The sequence below is a fragment of the Oreochromis aureus genome, linkage group 4 (assembly GCF_013358895.1).
Source record: "Oreochromis aureus strain Israel breed Guangdong linkage group 4, ZZ_aureus, whole genome shotgun sequence".
Classification (NCBI taxonomy): domain Eukaryota; kingdom Metazoa; phylum Chordata; class Actinopteri; order Cichliformes; family Cichlidae; genus Oreochromis; species Oreochromis aureus.
Window position 1 is genome coordinate 607,778 of NC_052945.1, and position 17,976 is coordinate 625,753.

At 42.6% G+C, this 17,976-nt stretch overlaps 1 protein-coding gene across 1 annotated transcript; it reads right to left on the minus strand.

The window, feature by feature from the left end:
- Nucleotides 1-14,462: 14,462 nt before the first annotated feature.
- LOC120439774 lies at nt 14,463-17,685 on the minus strand. The gene is made up of 3 exons (XM_039610801.1): nt 17,008-17,685; nt 15,721-15,822; nt 14,463-15,406 (listed from the first exon to the last, which is right to left on the minus strand). Exons 1-3 carry the CDS (start codon nt 17,335-17,337, stop codon nt 14,726-14,728), a joined length of 1,113 nt encoding a protein of 370 aa, XP_039466735.1. The 5' UTR covers nt 17,338-17,685; the 3' UTR covers nt 14,463-14,725.
- Nucleotides 17,686-17,976: the final 291 nt, after the last annotated feature.

The window sequence follows — 17,976 nt, forward strand, 5'->3', positions numbered from 1 at the left end:
TGGCATCATCAACAAGTTAAAATCCCCATGAATCAGAACCTTCTCCAACTTAATAATAGAAGATAAAAAGTTTGTAAAATCCTTTAAAAAGACAGCAGCAGGGCCAGCAGGGGGAGAACTGAAAACACAATAAAATATGTTCGTAGCACCAACCTTAATCGTTTGCACACTCCCAGACTCTCCCCAGCAAGTGATGCAGGTAACATATGGAGTGCAGACAAACATGGTGTGCTAAGGAAACAACCACTCAAACCGCCACTACCCAGCATGCTTCGGATTATCACACAGGTCTGGCTACATCGTTTTATCCCGGATGCTACAGTGTAGCTAGTGGGCCGTACAACTCACCGCCATGATTGAAATGAAGACTTGGGTTGGAGCGTGTGGGATGGACTGTGTGTCTATATTCACAACAACTGGTGCATAAATAGTGAGACCACAGACAATTTTCCATCAGAGGAGGAAACACACTGGATCGAGTCTATTTCAACTTGAAGCACGCTCACCGCATAGTCCCCCTCCAACACCCAGGAACATCTGTCCACCACTTATCCTGATCCCAGCCTATACTCCCCTCAGAAGAAGAATCAAGCTAATCAGATCTGACTCAAGAGAGTTGAAGCCTGGACAGAAAGATCAGTCACTCATTTGCAGGACTGCTTTGGTGCCACAGAGTATAGAATACCTAAGACTCCAGGACCTGCAGGACCACACAGACACTGTAGTATCATACATCAAGTTCTGTATGGACACCGTCACAGCTGATAAACACATATGTGTTTTATCCAAACGAGAAGCCATGGATGACATGTGAAGTTCAGCCAGCAACTCTGCCTTCAGGGCAGAAGACAAAACACTTCATACTGCGTCATACTTCCATACCGCTATAAACTCCCAGGGACCCTAGTTAGACTGCTCTTCATAAACTAGAGCTCTGCTTTCAAGATTCTTACAAACCTTTGTTGGGATTTCTTGTGAAAGACAAAAGAGCCTGACAAAAGGAGGGCACCTTTGTTAAACACTAAAACACATGGGTATTGATGTGCCCTGAACTGCAAAACATCTGCTATTTACTCCGAAGGACTAGAGCGAGATTTGAATGAAAAAAACAAGCAGCCTTTAGCACAGTCATATAATCAAAAAAAAGCTGCATCACAGATCCCTCTCAGATCACCGCTTTAGCTTGCTGCGTTGTGTAAGAAGCTACAGGAGCATAAAAAGCAGGACCAATGCATTAAAGAATAGCTTCATTGGCATCAGGCTACTCAACAATCACAAAGCAGTCACTGAACATCACTGATCCCTGTGCAATATCCCTCCTATAGTGCAAAGTGCAATAATAATATACTAATAATAGATGGATATTTTATATCTATTCCACTGTTTACCTGTACCACTGTTAAAGCAGCTATCATTAGGATTATTACATATTTATTATTTTATTTATGATTATACAGAAGATATTCTTATTACTATGTGTGACTGTTTGTCTGTATACACACAAGTTCAGCAGTTCTTCCAATTTCAGTATGTGCTTTGGTATGGTTACAATAATAGAGCTTAGTTTATTTCATCATATTTTTATGTTTAAGCCATTTTTTGCTGGTTTTTAGTTTGTTTTTTGTCTGCTTGGGAGCTGACACAGTCTCTATGGAGATGGGGTTTGGAGGGTAAAAGGAGGAGAGAAGCTGCAGAGAGGCGTGTAAGACTGCAACTCTGCTTCCTGGTCCCAACTCTGGATAGTCATGTTTTGGGGGGTGTTAGGGTTGAAAATTTTTGTTTTCAGTATAAATGAAGCTGGCTTAATTATTTGTATATACACACTGCAAATGTGCTCATATGAGTTGGCACTCAGTCTTTCGAAGGTCGAAAGCTTTGTTCGGTGTGACTGTCCGGGCTGATATATTGTAGGAATGAGTGCAGAGGGTTGATTGCAACACGCTTGCACACAGATAATGGTTACAATAAGTCTCTGGGTTAGAGAGTCCGAACATGATATCCTGAACCAGAACTTAGAATCAGTAGAAGAACAATGGATGATAACATTAGATTATCAAGGCTAGGCAGGAAGTGTTTTCCTTTTTCTGTCTCTGACAGAGGAGGGAGCAGATACCAGACGAGGTTGGACATGGACGGGGAGGATTCGCAGTGAGAGAGCAAGACTGCCACGTCCGTGTGGGAGCCAAAGAGCCATGATAATCTTTGTTTTGTCTATTTCACTAGCAGGGACTACATCCTTGGTAACAATGGGCGATGAGGGATGAGGAAGTGTGAATAGTGCTGCGGTTTGGGGAAGGCCTTGAAGGGGACTGGCGACGGCTCTCGGGCCGGGCAGATCCCCCAAGAAGGCATCCCCTACAGGAGCAAACACTGGGCATTACGGAGGTCTTGGAGATTGTTGTGAATGTTTAACAGGTAGGCTTGTTATGACCATCAATCCAGGAGATTGATTAAGTGGTCGGAGATTCCTTTGCGGGAGGTGGAAGTCGCGGCGCCGATGTGGAAGGAATGGCCAGAGAAGAGATTTGGAGGAATCCCAGAGGATGAGAGCACTTGACGAAAGTGTGAGAGGAACCATGTCCTGGTTGGGGCGTGGCCAGATTAGGTGATGAACAGAGGATCTGAAGGTAAGGCCTGCTGAGACTTTCTGAGGTCGAGGTAATGGGTTAGTGATTCGAAGGGACTTAAAGGTGAGTTTATTTTGAAGTAGTATATAGGCGTGGGGCCGCCCGATTGATTGGTTTTGCTTCGTTTGAGGAAGAAAATGAGGCAGTCTTCGGAGACTGGGTGGATGTCGCTCAAGCACGGGTGAAAAGTCGGATGGAACTTCGAATGAGGAGGATGAGGAGGTGAACTCGGAACAGCTTAAGAAGCCGAAGAAGGCGAGCAGGAACATGGCCTTGAGTGTGCGTGCCAGGAAGTAGTCGCTATACTTCAGCCGGAGGGTAGAGATGCAGCGATGTAGAAGATCTGAAGTTTGGGTTAAGCAGTGTAGGGTCGTGGCAGGTGACTGACGCTGGAGACCTTTGACAAGTAGTGATATCTGGGAAGACGTAATGGTTGGGCATGGTGAACCTGTGAGCAGTTTGGCAAAGAAATTGATGCCGCTGAGGTATGTCTTTATGGTGGGAATTTTGATGCTCAGAAACCGGAAGGCATGAGATATGAAGCTGGAAACTGTTGCGATGTCAAATGACGGGAAGGGCAGGTTGAAGTTATTATGGAACAAACGGAACGTGTTTCAAGCGGTCCAATAGGAGGACAATGTGCTTGCTGCAAGGCTATTTATAATTGCTTCTTGGGAGATGCTGATGAGTTCTGCGATGCTGGGGTTTAGATCTCAAACGTCATGGCTGAAAATGGAGGAACTGGGATCGGAGCTGCCTCTGCGTGGGGCGCCAAGGCTGTGAATGTCTGGAGGGAGAGACGAGACAGGGAGTCAGCAATGGAATTGAAGTGGCCTGGAATGTGTTTTGCTCTGATTAGGAACTGATGGGTGACTGATAGCCACGTGAGCTGCCACATGAAGGGCATGATGGAAGGGGAATTGCTTCGGCCTTTGTTGATTATGTTGACTACGGCGAAGTTGTCGGACCGAATGAGGATGGATTTTTTTGACCATTCGTGGCCCCACAGTGAGGCTGCAATGACTACCGGGTAGATTTCGTAAACGGCTGATGAAGGCAGGAACCGATCGTGGATATATTTACGGAACTCGGGAGGCCAAGCTGAAGAGAACCACCTTCAGCTGTAATAGCCCACAAAGCCGGCAGAAGGGGCGGCAACTGTGAAGAGCTGAACGTCATCGGGGTGGGACAGCTGATCGTCGTAGAAGAAGGTGATGCCATTCCAGTTAGCGAGCAGAAGTTGCCAGAGACACAGTTCGGCCCTGGAAGAGCTATCCAGCCTGATGGAGTCAAGGAGTGACGGTTTAGACGCAGTGAGTGAAAGCAAGTGAGAGATAAAGGAGCGGCCTTGAGGGATTATGCATAGAGCAAAGTTTAAGTGTCCCAACAGGGAGAGCAGCTGTCGTTTGGAGCAAGTGGGAGCGAGGAGAAAGTTTTGGAGAAGGGTGATGCAATTGAGCTTTTTGTTGGGCAGGGAGGCCTGGAAACGTTCAGTGTCGAGGGTTATCCCGAGGAACTCCAGGGATGTTGAAGGTCCCTCTGTTTTCTCTTCCGACAAAGGAATGCCGAGTTCGGAGAAGACAGACCTGAGAGTGGATAACCCGTGAGCTGGTGGTGACGTGGGAGGGGAGAGTCGTCGAGGAGGTGAACCAAAAAAGGCAGCTTATGGTTGTTAGAGAGGATCCAACATAGGGCTTCGGAGAGTGAATCGAAGAGCTTGGGGCTGCTTTTGCAACCGAAGGTCAGTCTGACAGCGAAATAATAGGCATCCCTTCACTTGACTCCGAACAGGTGCCAGAAGTCGGGGTGAATCGGCAAGACCTCAAAGGCACTTGTGATGTCGGCTTTACAAAGCCATGCGCCTCTACCGGCGAGTTTAATAAGAGAAATGGCATGGTTCACTGTTGAGTATTTGAGAGAGTAGTCGTCGCTGGGAATGAGGCTATTTATGCTTGGAATCTGACTGCCGTGGGGAGCAGAAAGTTCGATGATGATGCGCTTTTTTCCTGAATATTTCCTGATAGTGATGCCCAGAGGATTGATGTGAAAGAGGGGGAAGGGAGGTTCGGGGAAGAGTCCGATCATGAAACCCTCCCTGACTTCCTTGGCGAGCAGGCTGTCAATGGTTTCTGGGTCTTTGAGTGCTGACTGCAGGTTTTTGCAAGTGCAAGAAACCGATGGCTGGGAGACGATCCCTGGGTGGAAGCCTTCCGAGAAACCTTTTATTAAGAAGTTGACGAAGTCTGGGTTAGGGTGATTTTTTAAGGCATCTTTTAGTGCCGAAATGTGGATGGGTGTGGAGGCTGACAGAGCGTGTCATGGCTTGGTGGGGTTGTGGGGGTATGCGGGGCGGGAATGGCCGCCGGCAGACGTGGCAGTAGATTTCCCGATCGAGACTGCCCCAGAAGGTGTCTTGGTTAAACTGCTGAAGGCAAGCAGCTGCCTGAGAAGCAAACTGGATGTGGTACTGATAGAATCCGGTGCCGCCAAATCGTAACGCGAGGTTGAGAATAATGGTCAGATAGGAGTCGAACTCTTGTTTTCGGGAGGGAAAAGCAGTGCAAAGGACGTCTCTGTATAAGGAGAAGGCTAGAGCAAACTCGACCGGAGTGAGCTCTTTCGACCGAGAAGGGGCCGCACCAAGCATAATAATGGAACTGTCATGGACATCTATCACCCTAGGAAGAGCAGGTTGCGTGAGAGGAGGAAGGATGAGCCCAGCTAAATCTACATATTTACCGGCGATCATTTGTTGGCGAAGGTTAGCAGATAAAGGAGAAGGCTTTGGGGCCGGTGGGTTGGGAGGAGGAATTGCCGTGGCCAGCGAAAACTGGGCAGTGTTAGCTTGAAGAAATGGAGCCTGGGCAAAAAGGCTAAGCCAGGTGCAGCTCTGAACTTCGCAGATGGGAGGAAGAAAGGCTGCTGGGTAGGAGGGATGAACAGTCAGACGGCTGGTTGCTGGAATGTTAGCTGAAATACGGTGGGAAGGAGCGAGGGTGAGAGGACCTGACAACCCTGTGCCGAGGTTAGCTGCGGTGTTTAACAGAGAAGGAATAAGTGGCTGAGGACCTAGCATCCCGGTGCTGAGGTTACCTGTAGTGTTTAGCAGAGGAGGAAAAGGTGGCTGAAAACCTGGCATCCCGGTGCCGAGGTTGGTGGCAGGGTTTAGCAATGGAGGAATATGTGGCTGAGGGCCTGGCAACTCGGTGCCGAGAGAGTTTGTTGGGGCAAGCTGCGAAGGGGGGATTGGGGCATGCAGAACTGGCAACCCTGGACGAGTGTCACGCTGAGTGGGAGGAGCAGCTGAGGAGGGAGCATGCGGAGTGGTGGTGAGCTGCGGCTGTAGCTGGCTGGGTGAGGCTGAAAGGAGCGAGGAAGCATTGTTAATGGAGGCGCTAGCTTCATTTGTGCCCGGAAGAGGATTAACTCTGTTCGGCGAATGAGAGTGGGAGCGCTGAGATGTTAAGAAGAAACGGAATAATGTAGCCTTGTTATCGGATCGACGAAAGCGGATGCCTCTCTCTTTCAGAACACGTTGGATACGGGCGATGGTCCAGTCGGAGATCTTCGTGGGCAGAGAATCTTCGGGAGACCTCACCGGAGCGTGGGAACGGCGGCGTGACCTCGGAGTTGAAGGCTGAGATCGATCGTGTTTCCGGGAAGGTCCACGGGGCCGGAGACGCGCCTCGGGGTGATCCGGAGTGGAGCTCTGCCGAGCACTTTTACTGGGAGGGGATTGTCCTCTAGTAGCAGATCAGAGGTTGTAGTTTTGCGGGGAAGGGGATCGACCGGAGCTGCTGTATTGTTGAATGGAGCGGAGAGAGGAGTTCCGGGGAATGCGAATGGCAGACCTGACGGCTGCGCGGCGAGGACGGCTGCTGGAAGGAGCGCCGGACGGGCCGGCTGTAATAGGGCACTCCGCGGTGGCTCCACTAGGGAGATCAGTTTGCAGATCCCGAACTGCCCGGGGAAGATCAGGTGGAGAAAGAGTGAGGTCTTGCTCCGATGGGCTGAGTGACGAGGATTCCATGGTAATGGGCCGAAGGGTGAGTAGGAATCAAGCTCTTAGAATTGCGAGGCGTCTGACGACGAGGGGTGTTTGCATGAAAATGAGAACAGCAGGTATTGGAGAGGGGTTTTTTTTTTTATAGCCTTAGGCCGGAGGGGGCGTGAAGGAGGAGTGGTCCCACTCCTGAAATTCAGATGATATCTCCACAAAGTTGTACAGCCCGTTTGAGCGTTATTCTTTCTGTGAACCAGATGCCTGATTTCACACAGAGGTTCACAGAGCTGTATAAACTTGTAATTTCAACTGCCAACGCAAATTCAGCCTTTTAACTGACAGAACTTTCTCCTGAAATTCATTCTGAAAAATTTGAACATGACAGAGGTTTAATAAATTTGTCCTTATTTCTAGAAATGAGAGCTGCTCCATCCAAAGTGGGATGGATGCCGTCTCTCCTAACAAGACCAGGTTTCCTCCAGAAAGTTTCCCTATGAAGCCCACATCGTTTCTGGGACACCACTCAGACAGCCAGCAATTTAAGGAGAACATGCAGCTAAACATGTCACTCCTGGTCTGATTGGGGAGGGGACCAGAGAAAACTACAGAGTCCGACATTGTTTTGGTAAAGTTACACACCGATTCAATATTGATTTTTATATTTATTATTTATGTAGTGCCAACTCACACACAGAAGACACGCAGAGCAAACTGCAGCCATCACCTCTGCTTCTTTGTTGTTTTTCAGGTCTGTTCATCTTTATGGTGAACATACCAACCACATACTGTATTGGACAGATGACGGCTTATTACAGGAGTGCTAGCCACTGCGCTAGCTGTGTAGCATACTACTCAATTCCATTTTTTTTTAAATGTAGCATCAAATGAGAACAGCAGTCCCCTCAAGGTGCTTTATATTGTAAGGTAAAGACCCTACAATAATGCAAAGTCAGGAGTGTACCAAGGGATTCTGTTTCAGACTCCACTTCCTCCTGGCCACTCGGGAGGATCCACTGTGGGAGAGCTAATTGGAGCTAAGCTACTTCAGCCTTTACAGACTACAAGGGTTTGGCTAGTCAGGGTTATTTTCAACAGTGCAAAGCCTGTCCTCCAAACCCAGACACAGGCTACATTTATTAAAAAAACCATTAATGCTAAAAGAGGCATAGGTCATGTTGCTAGGTTACAGTATGATATTAGCTGCTATGTAAAACTTTGTAATTAATTGAGAGCTACACAAAACACCACTGTGTGTAACAGGAAGTGGCACAATACCGCGGTGATAGCCAACAACAATTGAGATAAAGAAGTGAAAGCAGCAGGAATGAAAGCACACACAGAAGCCTTTAAAGAGTCCTCTTTCTGCTCATGACGAAAGTGAAACTGCTCAACTGCTAATAAATTAACCCTTGGTGTGCGGGAATGACAAAACAGAAGGACAGAAGAAAATGGAAATGGACATTTAAAAGAATGTGGAAGCATTTCACAGAAAATCAAGTTAAATGCAGACTCTGCAACGCACAACAGCACTGCTGCCATGCACGAGCATTTAAAAGGGCGGCACCCCGCAGCTGTGACGTCAACTCTGAATGGGTCTAATAGGTGAGGGGGTGGGAGGTGTGGCGTTTACACACCAGTAAAGTTTTTAGTGGTTTATTCCTAATAATAGACACTAAATATTCCAATATGGTATTTTGGGCAAAAAATGAAAAAGATGAATTCCTGTATTTGATAAACAAATTATAAGAGTCCATATCTGTGAAGTTGTTGCTCAAAGAACTGACAGTTACATCGCGCTTGCTTTAAGGTTTTGCTTTCAAAACCTTTCTCAGTGTGCAAGAGGACAGCTTGTTGCTACTTGCTGCAGGAGGGGCCGGATCTTTGGGTGGTTAGAGGTCAGTCATGTGTTGTCATCCAGGTATAAACTATATTTTTAATATAAATATATAAACCCATATAAACCCACACATGTGCAATAAGACTGCTATACGTGCAATTCTTCTTCTGACGAAGTTGTGTTTTTGTATTTTCCTACTCAGTTGTATATAGTATTTGTATTTCTATTTTATTCTATTGTATATATTATTCTATTCTATTTTATTCTATTGTACATAGTATTTTATTTTATTTTATTTTATTGCATTCCAGTGTTTTCTAATTTCTGCTACATAACTTTGCACTTTTGCTGTAACAAAACAAATTTCCCACCTGTGGGACTAATAAAGGCCATCTTATCTTATTTTGAAAGAGTATACTCTGCACTCGAATCTAATGTATTCATATTTATTATTCTTTTAAACTTCATTGTTAGCATTATGTATAGGTTATCATTACCATGGTATTACATTCCTGCTTATCACACAGGAACTGCCACAGGTGTGTTTTGGTAGTCATCACTATTCTGTAAGGTTGTTTTAAAGGGTTATTAACATCCTATGTTATTAAATGGAAAGTTTTGCATTTTGCATTACCTTGTAATATAAAGCACCCTGATGGAACTGCTATTGTGATTTGGTGCTTTAAGTAAAACTGAAACTGAATTGAATTGAACATTACACAGTTAGTGCAGTGGCTAGCACTCCTGTAATAAGCCATCACCTGACGTGTCTGTGAAGGTTCTCAGTCATCCAGGTCATCGTAGTCAAAGGAGTTTGCAAAGAAAAAGCGTCTGGACTTCTTTAAGTTGCTTGAAGACGTTTCACCTCTCATCCGAGAAGCTTCTTCAGTTCTAAGGTCAAATGGCCGAGAGTCCCAGATTTAAACTCAGTGGGAGTATCCCCCCAAGGAGGGACAAAGGACCCCCTGGTGATCCTCTAATCACATGCGCCACCTGACCAATACAATATGTTCAGTTGAATGCTGATTTACGGTGGCCCTGAGAGGCCAAACGGACTGCAACTTCAGAAAACACTTGCAAAAAGAAAAATGCTGCAAAAAGAAAAACGCTGCAAAAAGAAAAACGCTGCAAAAGCACACAAAGCACAACGGAAATAGGAAAAAAGACAACGGAAATGTTTCTGGGGAGACAATACCCGGACGGACCAGTTGCACGAACCAAAACATGCTAACAAGTGCACTGGGAGACACTTCAAAGAAGTGGAGCGGCCAAAGAGTAAACTTTCAAAAGTAAGTTCTGAATATTATGTCACTTATTTATGTGCAAATGTTTAACAATGAGGAACATTAAAACATTACTGTTGGCCACATGCCGGCAAAGTTATGTGACATTAGCGATGTTTGTACTTTCAGCATTTACTTTGTTATAAAGCCTTTACTTTATACGCCGTTAGATAGTCGACCTTAATTTACAGAGAATCTGATGATTTTGTGGATAATTAAAGTCAGTCATATATCCACAAACACAACAAGCTGAAAGTCAGTGATGCTGCTCGGTTTGCAGTCCTGAATATGACGGCACAAGCAGGATTCACTGCACTGTTAATGTTAGCTATGTTATATTGCTGCCTCTGTTCGGTGGTGTCGAGCCAAACGGACTTTAACGTGTGTTTGAACGAGCTGACGGTTCACTCGTTAAGCTGAAAGAAAGATGCTTTAATCACAGGAGTCACACATGTGTCCACTGGACCATCTGGAACTCTTCTTGTTTAGCACTCGTAATAACACAAACACTAAATCCTCCTTCTCTTGTGCTGTTTTGTAGCAGTGTGTACACCTGAGACTGTCACCTGTCTGTCTGTCCCTACACTCTCTCTGTTTCTTTCTCTCTGATTGTGGAATAAAAGTATGAACATGTATTTATAAGTTACACTTGTGTTTGAATCCTGCAGCTTATCACACATTTGATTTCCATGTGTGACAACTGCAAGTGTCCAGAGTGAGGACAGACTGAGGGACCCACTGCTGCACATCATCTGTGAGGCTTTGCACCCCTGATGATCCACCAGGACAAACTCAACAGTGTGCGAGGAAGAGGAGGAGGAAGAGCCAGCAGCAGCTGACAGATGGAGAGAATAGACAGACTGTTCCCTGTTTGTGAAGGACTGCTAGGAAAGTTTAACATAACTAATTGTCTGTCCTGAATCAGTCTTATTAGGTAATGTTCAAATAATGTTATCATCCCAGTGTTTTCAGTGTGGGAGAAAGTACTCAGGGCCTTCAAGTTACACACTATGAAAGGCAGCAACAAGTTTAATATTCAGAAACCTAAAGTATGTATCAGCAGCAGGATGGAGCTAAAAATAAATGTTTGCTTCAGTTCTATGAAGCTTTGAGTATTTTGGATTAGTAGCACTGCTGTGTTTGTTGCATCATATTGCTGTAATTGTTTATATGCTTTATATATTCTGAGCTAAGTTGATCTATAGTGTTACATCATATTCTATAAGGATGTTATGTGTTTGTAGACTTTCTGCCCAGTTTGACCCATTTAGCAGAAGTCAGCCTGTTTAAGGCTCTGATATCTATTCTGTATGACTTAAAGCAGTTATGACATGGTCTGATTTTCTCACCCAATAAAGGAATATTTAATATTTCAGTCTACTCTTCATTCTATCAGAAACAGTTATCACAGCTCGTACATTTGCTTCTTCCACACATATATAAGCATTGAGCCAAATTTAGTAATGCCAACATATTAAAAAAAAACAATATTTGTCTCTTATATATAATACATCTGTACATACACTGTCAAAGATACTTGTCTTTGAGTGAAGATTTAAGGTGATAGGAAATATAAATAAATGCAACTTGAATCTTTACTGAAGCTCAGTGTTTGGCACAGAGTTCATGTTCACTGCTGTAATAACTAATAATGATTAATAAAATATTGGCCATATTATATTTACATTACCAAAGTGAGATGACTTTAGTCTCATGAACAACATGAGCTAATTGTTATTTACTAGCTAATCTTAAATGACTGTTCAGTACAGAAATGAAGCCCAAAAATCATCAGCCTCAGATACTTATCAAATCACACAAAGCTCATGTAGAAACAAATGTACAAAATATGTTCTCCTTCATTTCTGTCAAACAAAGCTGTATGAAACGTTTCCAGCTGTTAGTATCATGGTTGCTAGGCAACCTGGGCAGCGCGACGGAGGCTAGACCGTCCCATCTCACAAGCCTACAAGCCGGCCTTAGCGGTCTTTGAGTGCGGCCCTTAAGGACCGTTAAGGCTGCGTACTTTAAGGCTGCAGACCCTGAATTGGGATACAGCCATACATACATGTTTTGGTTCGTGCAACTGGTCCGTCCGGTTATTGTCTCCCCAGAAACATTTTCGTTGTCTTTTTTCCTATTTCCGTTGTGCTTTGTGTGCTTTTGCAGCGTTTTTCTTTTTGCAGCATTTTTCTTTTGCAGCATTTTTCTTTTGCAGCATTTTCTTTTGCAAGTGTTTTCTTTTGCAGCATTTTTCTTTTTGCAAGTGTTTTTCTTTTTGCAGCATTTTTCTTTTTGCAGCGTTTTTCTTTTTGCAGCGTTTTTCTTTTTGCAGCATTTTTCTTTTTGCAAGTATTTTTCTTTTTGCAGCATTTTTCTTTTTGCAGCATTTTTCTTTTTGCAAGTGTTTTTCTTTTTGCAAGTGTTTTCTGAAGTTGCAGTCCGTTTGGCCTCTCAGGGCCACCGTACTGATTGGTTGAAAAGTTGTCTCAATCAGTAAAGGTGGTGACCACAATAAAGTTCACCGCAAACGAGGTGATGGCTGCAGTTTGCTCTGCATCCATCTTCTCTGTGGCAGGGACTGAGCTGAAGGATCAATGACACATCGTCAGATGTTCCTTTAGGTCTCGGGTGGGGAACTCCAGGCCTCGAGGGCCGGTGTCCTGCAGGTTGTAGATGTGTCCTGATTTAAATGGCTAAATGACCTCCTGAACATGTCTTGCAATTCTCCAGAGGCCTGGTAATGAACTAATCATTTGACTTAGGTGTGTTGACCCAGGGTGAGATGTAAAACCTGCAGGACACCGGCCCTCGAGGCCTGGAGTTGAACACCCCTGCTGCCAATAAACAAGCATCTACATAGCACCAATGCAGTACCACACAGAAGCCTCTAGATGCCACTGTCTAACTGCAATCTGCTATCTTCTTTACACTCATTTCATGTTTGACCAGAAGTTTTTCTCAGTCTTTTTTCTCACTTTCTTTCTCTCGGTCACTCCAGTGTATCAGGCTGCCGCATTCCTCACATAGTTCTTGACTTTCTTTGACTTTATGATTACTGTTTATTGGTGTTAGAAGCTTCCCTCTCTGCATCATTCTTCTGTCCATTGTTGTTCCTGATAACATCTTGGCCCCTGAACGACACTGTTAATAAATTCAAAATTCATAACTCAGATGACCTTTTCCTTGGACAAATCTGAGAGCAGTGCTGAGACAGACATGACACTCGGAGACAGTGACAGTGAAAGCGGTAAAACTTGTTGAACTTGAAGCATATTTTTATCAGATTTGACTGAAAAATCTTACCTGTGCAGGTGTGCAGGTACATTACTTTGTTCACATTGTGAGATATCTCTTTCTATACTTACGCAGAGTGCATCCGTGTGCTAATTTTTAGCTCAGACGTGTGAGTCACTGAAGCTAGCAGTGCTCCATGAGAAAGTGTTCATGGGAGTTTGGATCTCTGGCAAGCAGAGCGAGGGATGTGATGTCATATTTGATTTAACTGAAATGTGAACCACCTTGATCCAGTTTTAAAACATTTTTTGTTGTAATTAATCAGCGACTGAATTTATATGCCAGGATTAGTGATGGTAAATTCGATTCTTTTTACTGAATCGAGTTTGAATCAGTCACCAAAATGAATCAGGTTTTTTGAGTCATTTGAGTCACTGAGTCAGTTGCCCAGAGAGTGCCAAAAATGTACATTTTCACTCAAACCTTATTTGTTTCTCTTTTCATGTAAATCCTACGGCTAAGATGAGTGATTGAAAAAGAAAAACAACAACAAAGCGGGGCCAAACAAAGCGCAAGCAAAAAAGGAGTGAAAGCACACACAACAGCCATGGTTCGTACTTGCCGTGCTGGTCGGCTGCAATGTTCGATCGCACGACCAGCAAGAGAATAAGCTTGAGAATGGTTTGTCTTTTTATTCTTTCCCAACCTGGAAGCAACATGAGGGAGCTCATATAGCGGACCTTACCAAAAGAAGGCGTCTAGCCTGGATAGCCGCCGTGAGACAAGCTGATATCCAGTTCTCTTCCATCTCCAGATATCGGTTGGTGTGCTCTAGACATTTTCATTCTGGTAAGTTCTATATATGTTCATATCACTCTTTATAGCTTAATAATATTATCGTTGGTGGTCTCGGAGGTTATAGAAATTGCGAACAAACATCGAATGGAGACATACGTGCTATGTAACGATTCGCTCATTCTTTCGCACAACTGTAGGGAAGCCTGCCTATGAAATGTATGTAATATCTTGCCCGATTATCAATGTGGTAGCTTGCATCAACTTTACAATTATGGACACATAATATGACAACGAGATTTTAGCAGTTCATTGATAAATGTATAACATACACTGCAAAAACTCAAAATCTTACCAAGTATATTTGTCTTATTTCCAATCAAAATATCTAATCACACTTAAAATAAGCCATAATCAGCTAAAGAGTAATGTTTCAGTGAGATATGGGAACTTGTTTTTAGACAGTGCATCTTGGATATCTTGTTAAGTGAAAAACTCTTGAAAACATATTGTTTTGAGTCATATCTCACACGAAACAAGCTTTTTTGACATTTCATAAACGTTTTAAGCTGCTGTGATATTTGTAAAAGATGTATCATCTTGTTTCAAGAAATAGACCTAACTTGAATCAGGACATCAAATCTACTTTATTGAGAACTGCAGATTAATAACATGCCCAACATTGCATTATTATGAGTCTTAGTATCTTAAGCACAGTGTATTTATTTTTCTTACATACCAGTCAAACCATATCAATGTGACATTGAAAGAGGCAAAACACTGAAATTGTTTCCCTCTCAGTTGTGTTGCACTGAACAGATTGCGCCAAAAGTAAAATAAAAAGTAAATAGAACAATAAATTTTTTGCCAGTGTTTAAAAACATTATTTCAGCCCACATATTCACAAAAGACTCAAGAATGATGTTTGATGATGTCAGTGAGATCATACTTCACTGGAATTATTAAAGTTTACATAGTGGTATGCTGTATAATCAACAAGATTTCCAGCATCCACAAAAATATTTGCCTGAGCTAGACAGGGAACTTCTACCTCATAAGCTAAATACTGATCTTTCCACCCAACTGTAGAGAGAGGCTGGCATTCAAAGCAATACACAGATGCATTTACAATATAGATGTTTTTAACAAGTGCAAACTCTGGAGCATCATTTATGACATCAGAAATAACCAAAGATTTTTCACATGAATGCTTATTTCCATGTAGCATAATCCACTGTACAGAAACTACATGTTCTACATGTGAAACTACATGTGATAGCAGCTGCTCCAAACTTTTCACCAACGGTATGTAATGAAAACAATGGTCCTTAATGGCAAGAACTCTGGAGTCTCCACGCTTCGAATAACAGACTGTTTGTTTTGTGACAATAATCTCTGGTTCAACTGGTTTTAACAGTTCTTTGATGGTCTTGTCCTGCAAATGGGTGGAAGCAATTTGAGTGAAAGGGTCAACAAACTGGTCAAATACCCCTATTGCATCACTCTTTAGTTGATCCAGGTCCCCAGAATGTCTCTCAATCATGTCACTCATTTGTTGTTTTAGGTGCTCCAATAATACGGCCTGGTATTGCTGGACTCCACTCACGATGTGGTTAACAGCTCTCTGTGGAAGAGGAAAAAACAAAGGAAAATCCTTAATTACAAAATTCATATGAAAACACAGTCAACATGCAAACTCACAGAGACACAATTTTTGAAAATGGAACCCTTCAGTGGTCACCCATGAAGTACATGGAGACACATTCTAATGTCAGGTGTTTCACTCACATACCTAAAGCTGTCCATTTATGATCAGATCATTCAGGATGCCAGGTCTGAACAGTGCCCAAGTTATAGCTTGAGCGCTGTTAAGCATAATGCTTTTAGGTTCTCTAACAATGAAATACAATTCAATGGAAAATTAATGGCATAAATTACCTGTGTCAGTCGATGAGTTTCCTTGGCTTGAAGAAGAAATGCAGTTGCATGTTTATAAATGTCAAGATTCAGGTGACCCTCTCCATCTTCTTGAAATCCACTCTGAAACAGAATAACAAAAACATATCTATTAAATCAGAAATAAATAATTGCATTGATTGGTAGCAATCAACAAATAATATTGCATTCATTAGTTAGCTAGATTCATGCCCATAAGGTACAAGGCAGATGTATTTTTACTGACTGATGTCTTTGAGCTTTTAAAATGACAACTAAAATGACAAACAAAGCAGTACTTGATAATAGATTAATAAGACTAGCAAAGCACATGGAGAGTTTAGTACAGTATAGTTTAAATTCCTTGATCATGCCTGATCACCCCCAAAATTGAATTACTTGTTTATTGGCCCATTTGTGACACTTCCTGAAAATTTAAACAGTCAGACAAATGCCACCAAAAACATAACCTCCGGAGTTACTAAGAAAAAAAGGTAAAGAAAAGAAAAACAAAAGATAGTTTTAGAAAAAAAGTAACAGTTAATGTTGTCAGTAGTCTTACTGTTACTTCGGAAATGTAAATAGTTATTTATAACTGATTACTCATTTAAAAAATATACAAAATAACTTACAGATTGGTTTGTATGAAAGTAATTAGTTATGTCAGTTATTTACTGTGAGACAAGTTACTGACAATTTGAAATGTTATATTTAGTAGTTTCACCTTTAAAAAAATAACCAATACTGACAATAAAAGTAATATTGACTTTAATGCTCTTATTAATGTGATGATGAGTATTTTTTTGTGTGTTTAAATTTTTTTTGACAGTAACTCTGAACAAATCATGTCATTTTGGTTTGCTTTGCCTAATACTCATTCTCTAAGTTGACCTTGAACACATTATATGTAAACATGATAGCGACCTATTCAGTTAGCTGACTGGCTTTTACCAGCTGATTTCAACAATATATCAACTTTTTTTTAAAACTAATAGGACTTTCTGCAAAGTTTGGATGCATTCACCGGAGCGAACGGATGACTGAAAAAAACACTGTCTGACAAGACTGCAGCTTTGCGTTTCTGCCGCAGCTCTCATTTACGTTTCAGGTGAGTTACTTAATTTAGCGAAGCAACTAGTTCGACACTCACCACTGTTAAAATAAAAGTACAACATGAGTCTGTCAAAAACAACACATTTAATAGACGTACTTGGATGAGCCAAAGTAAATGCTAACATTATGTTACAGCTTCTGCATCTCGTTTCTCTGGCTTTTGTTAAAATAACTTACCGTTAGTGCGGGGATGCTTGAGCCCTCGTCAGTTACTGAAGAACTGGCGTTAGTTTGGTTGATTGGGGCCGTCCTTTCACCTGCTTCAGGTAAACCGTGGCGGGTTGATCCTTCCTCCTCATCCGCTTCCACTCCGAGAAGGTGATGCGCGCGTGTCCGCTTTACGTGATAGTAGAAGGAGTTATATACTCTGTACTCACTCGGACAGCCGTCAATTCCACACACCACGCGAAAGTCAGGGCTGAGGCTGTGCATGGTATTAATGTGACTCAAAAGTTGTCTCAGACTCAATGCTACAAACACGTAGCATAGAAAGCAACGCCAAATCATGTTGGAAGCTAGTATCTTTCATTCGGTAGCGCGGGTTGCAGTTGTGCCGTAAAATAACTCGTTACCATGGTTACACGCGCCTGCTAAATTGTCGTAAATGTGGGGGATAAACTAAATTATTTTTTTATTAACCTATAATAATTAACGTTATTTTGTAATGCACAGAGACAGTTGTTTGGTTTAAAAACCAATCAATCATCCTTTTAGGATTTTTGGACCAAAGAAATGTCAGGCAAATTGAAGACGAACTTCGTTTCTGGCTGTCGTGAATGATCTGGTGGACATCTTAAGTTCATGCAGACACGTGCCTGCCACTACTGTCCGAGAGTTTTTTGCATCCGTGTTTCATTGGAAGTAAGTTAAAATGTATTATACAGTGCTCATTTTTTTGTACATATTACACTCCTTTCGAAAGTTCTAAATGTTTTGGTGTGTTTATACTGTGTAACGTTGCAGCCGAACAGTGACTGGACGAGGCAAGCTAACGCCCAAAAAGCTAACTAGTGTGCTAAGTAGGCTAACAGCATGGAAGGACTGGATGAGGTCACAGTGTCGGTTTTAATGGGTAATGTATGCAAATTTTATTTTTAAACAGATTAAATGGACTTATGTTTTACATAGGTGTATGAACACGGAAGT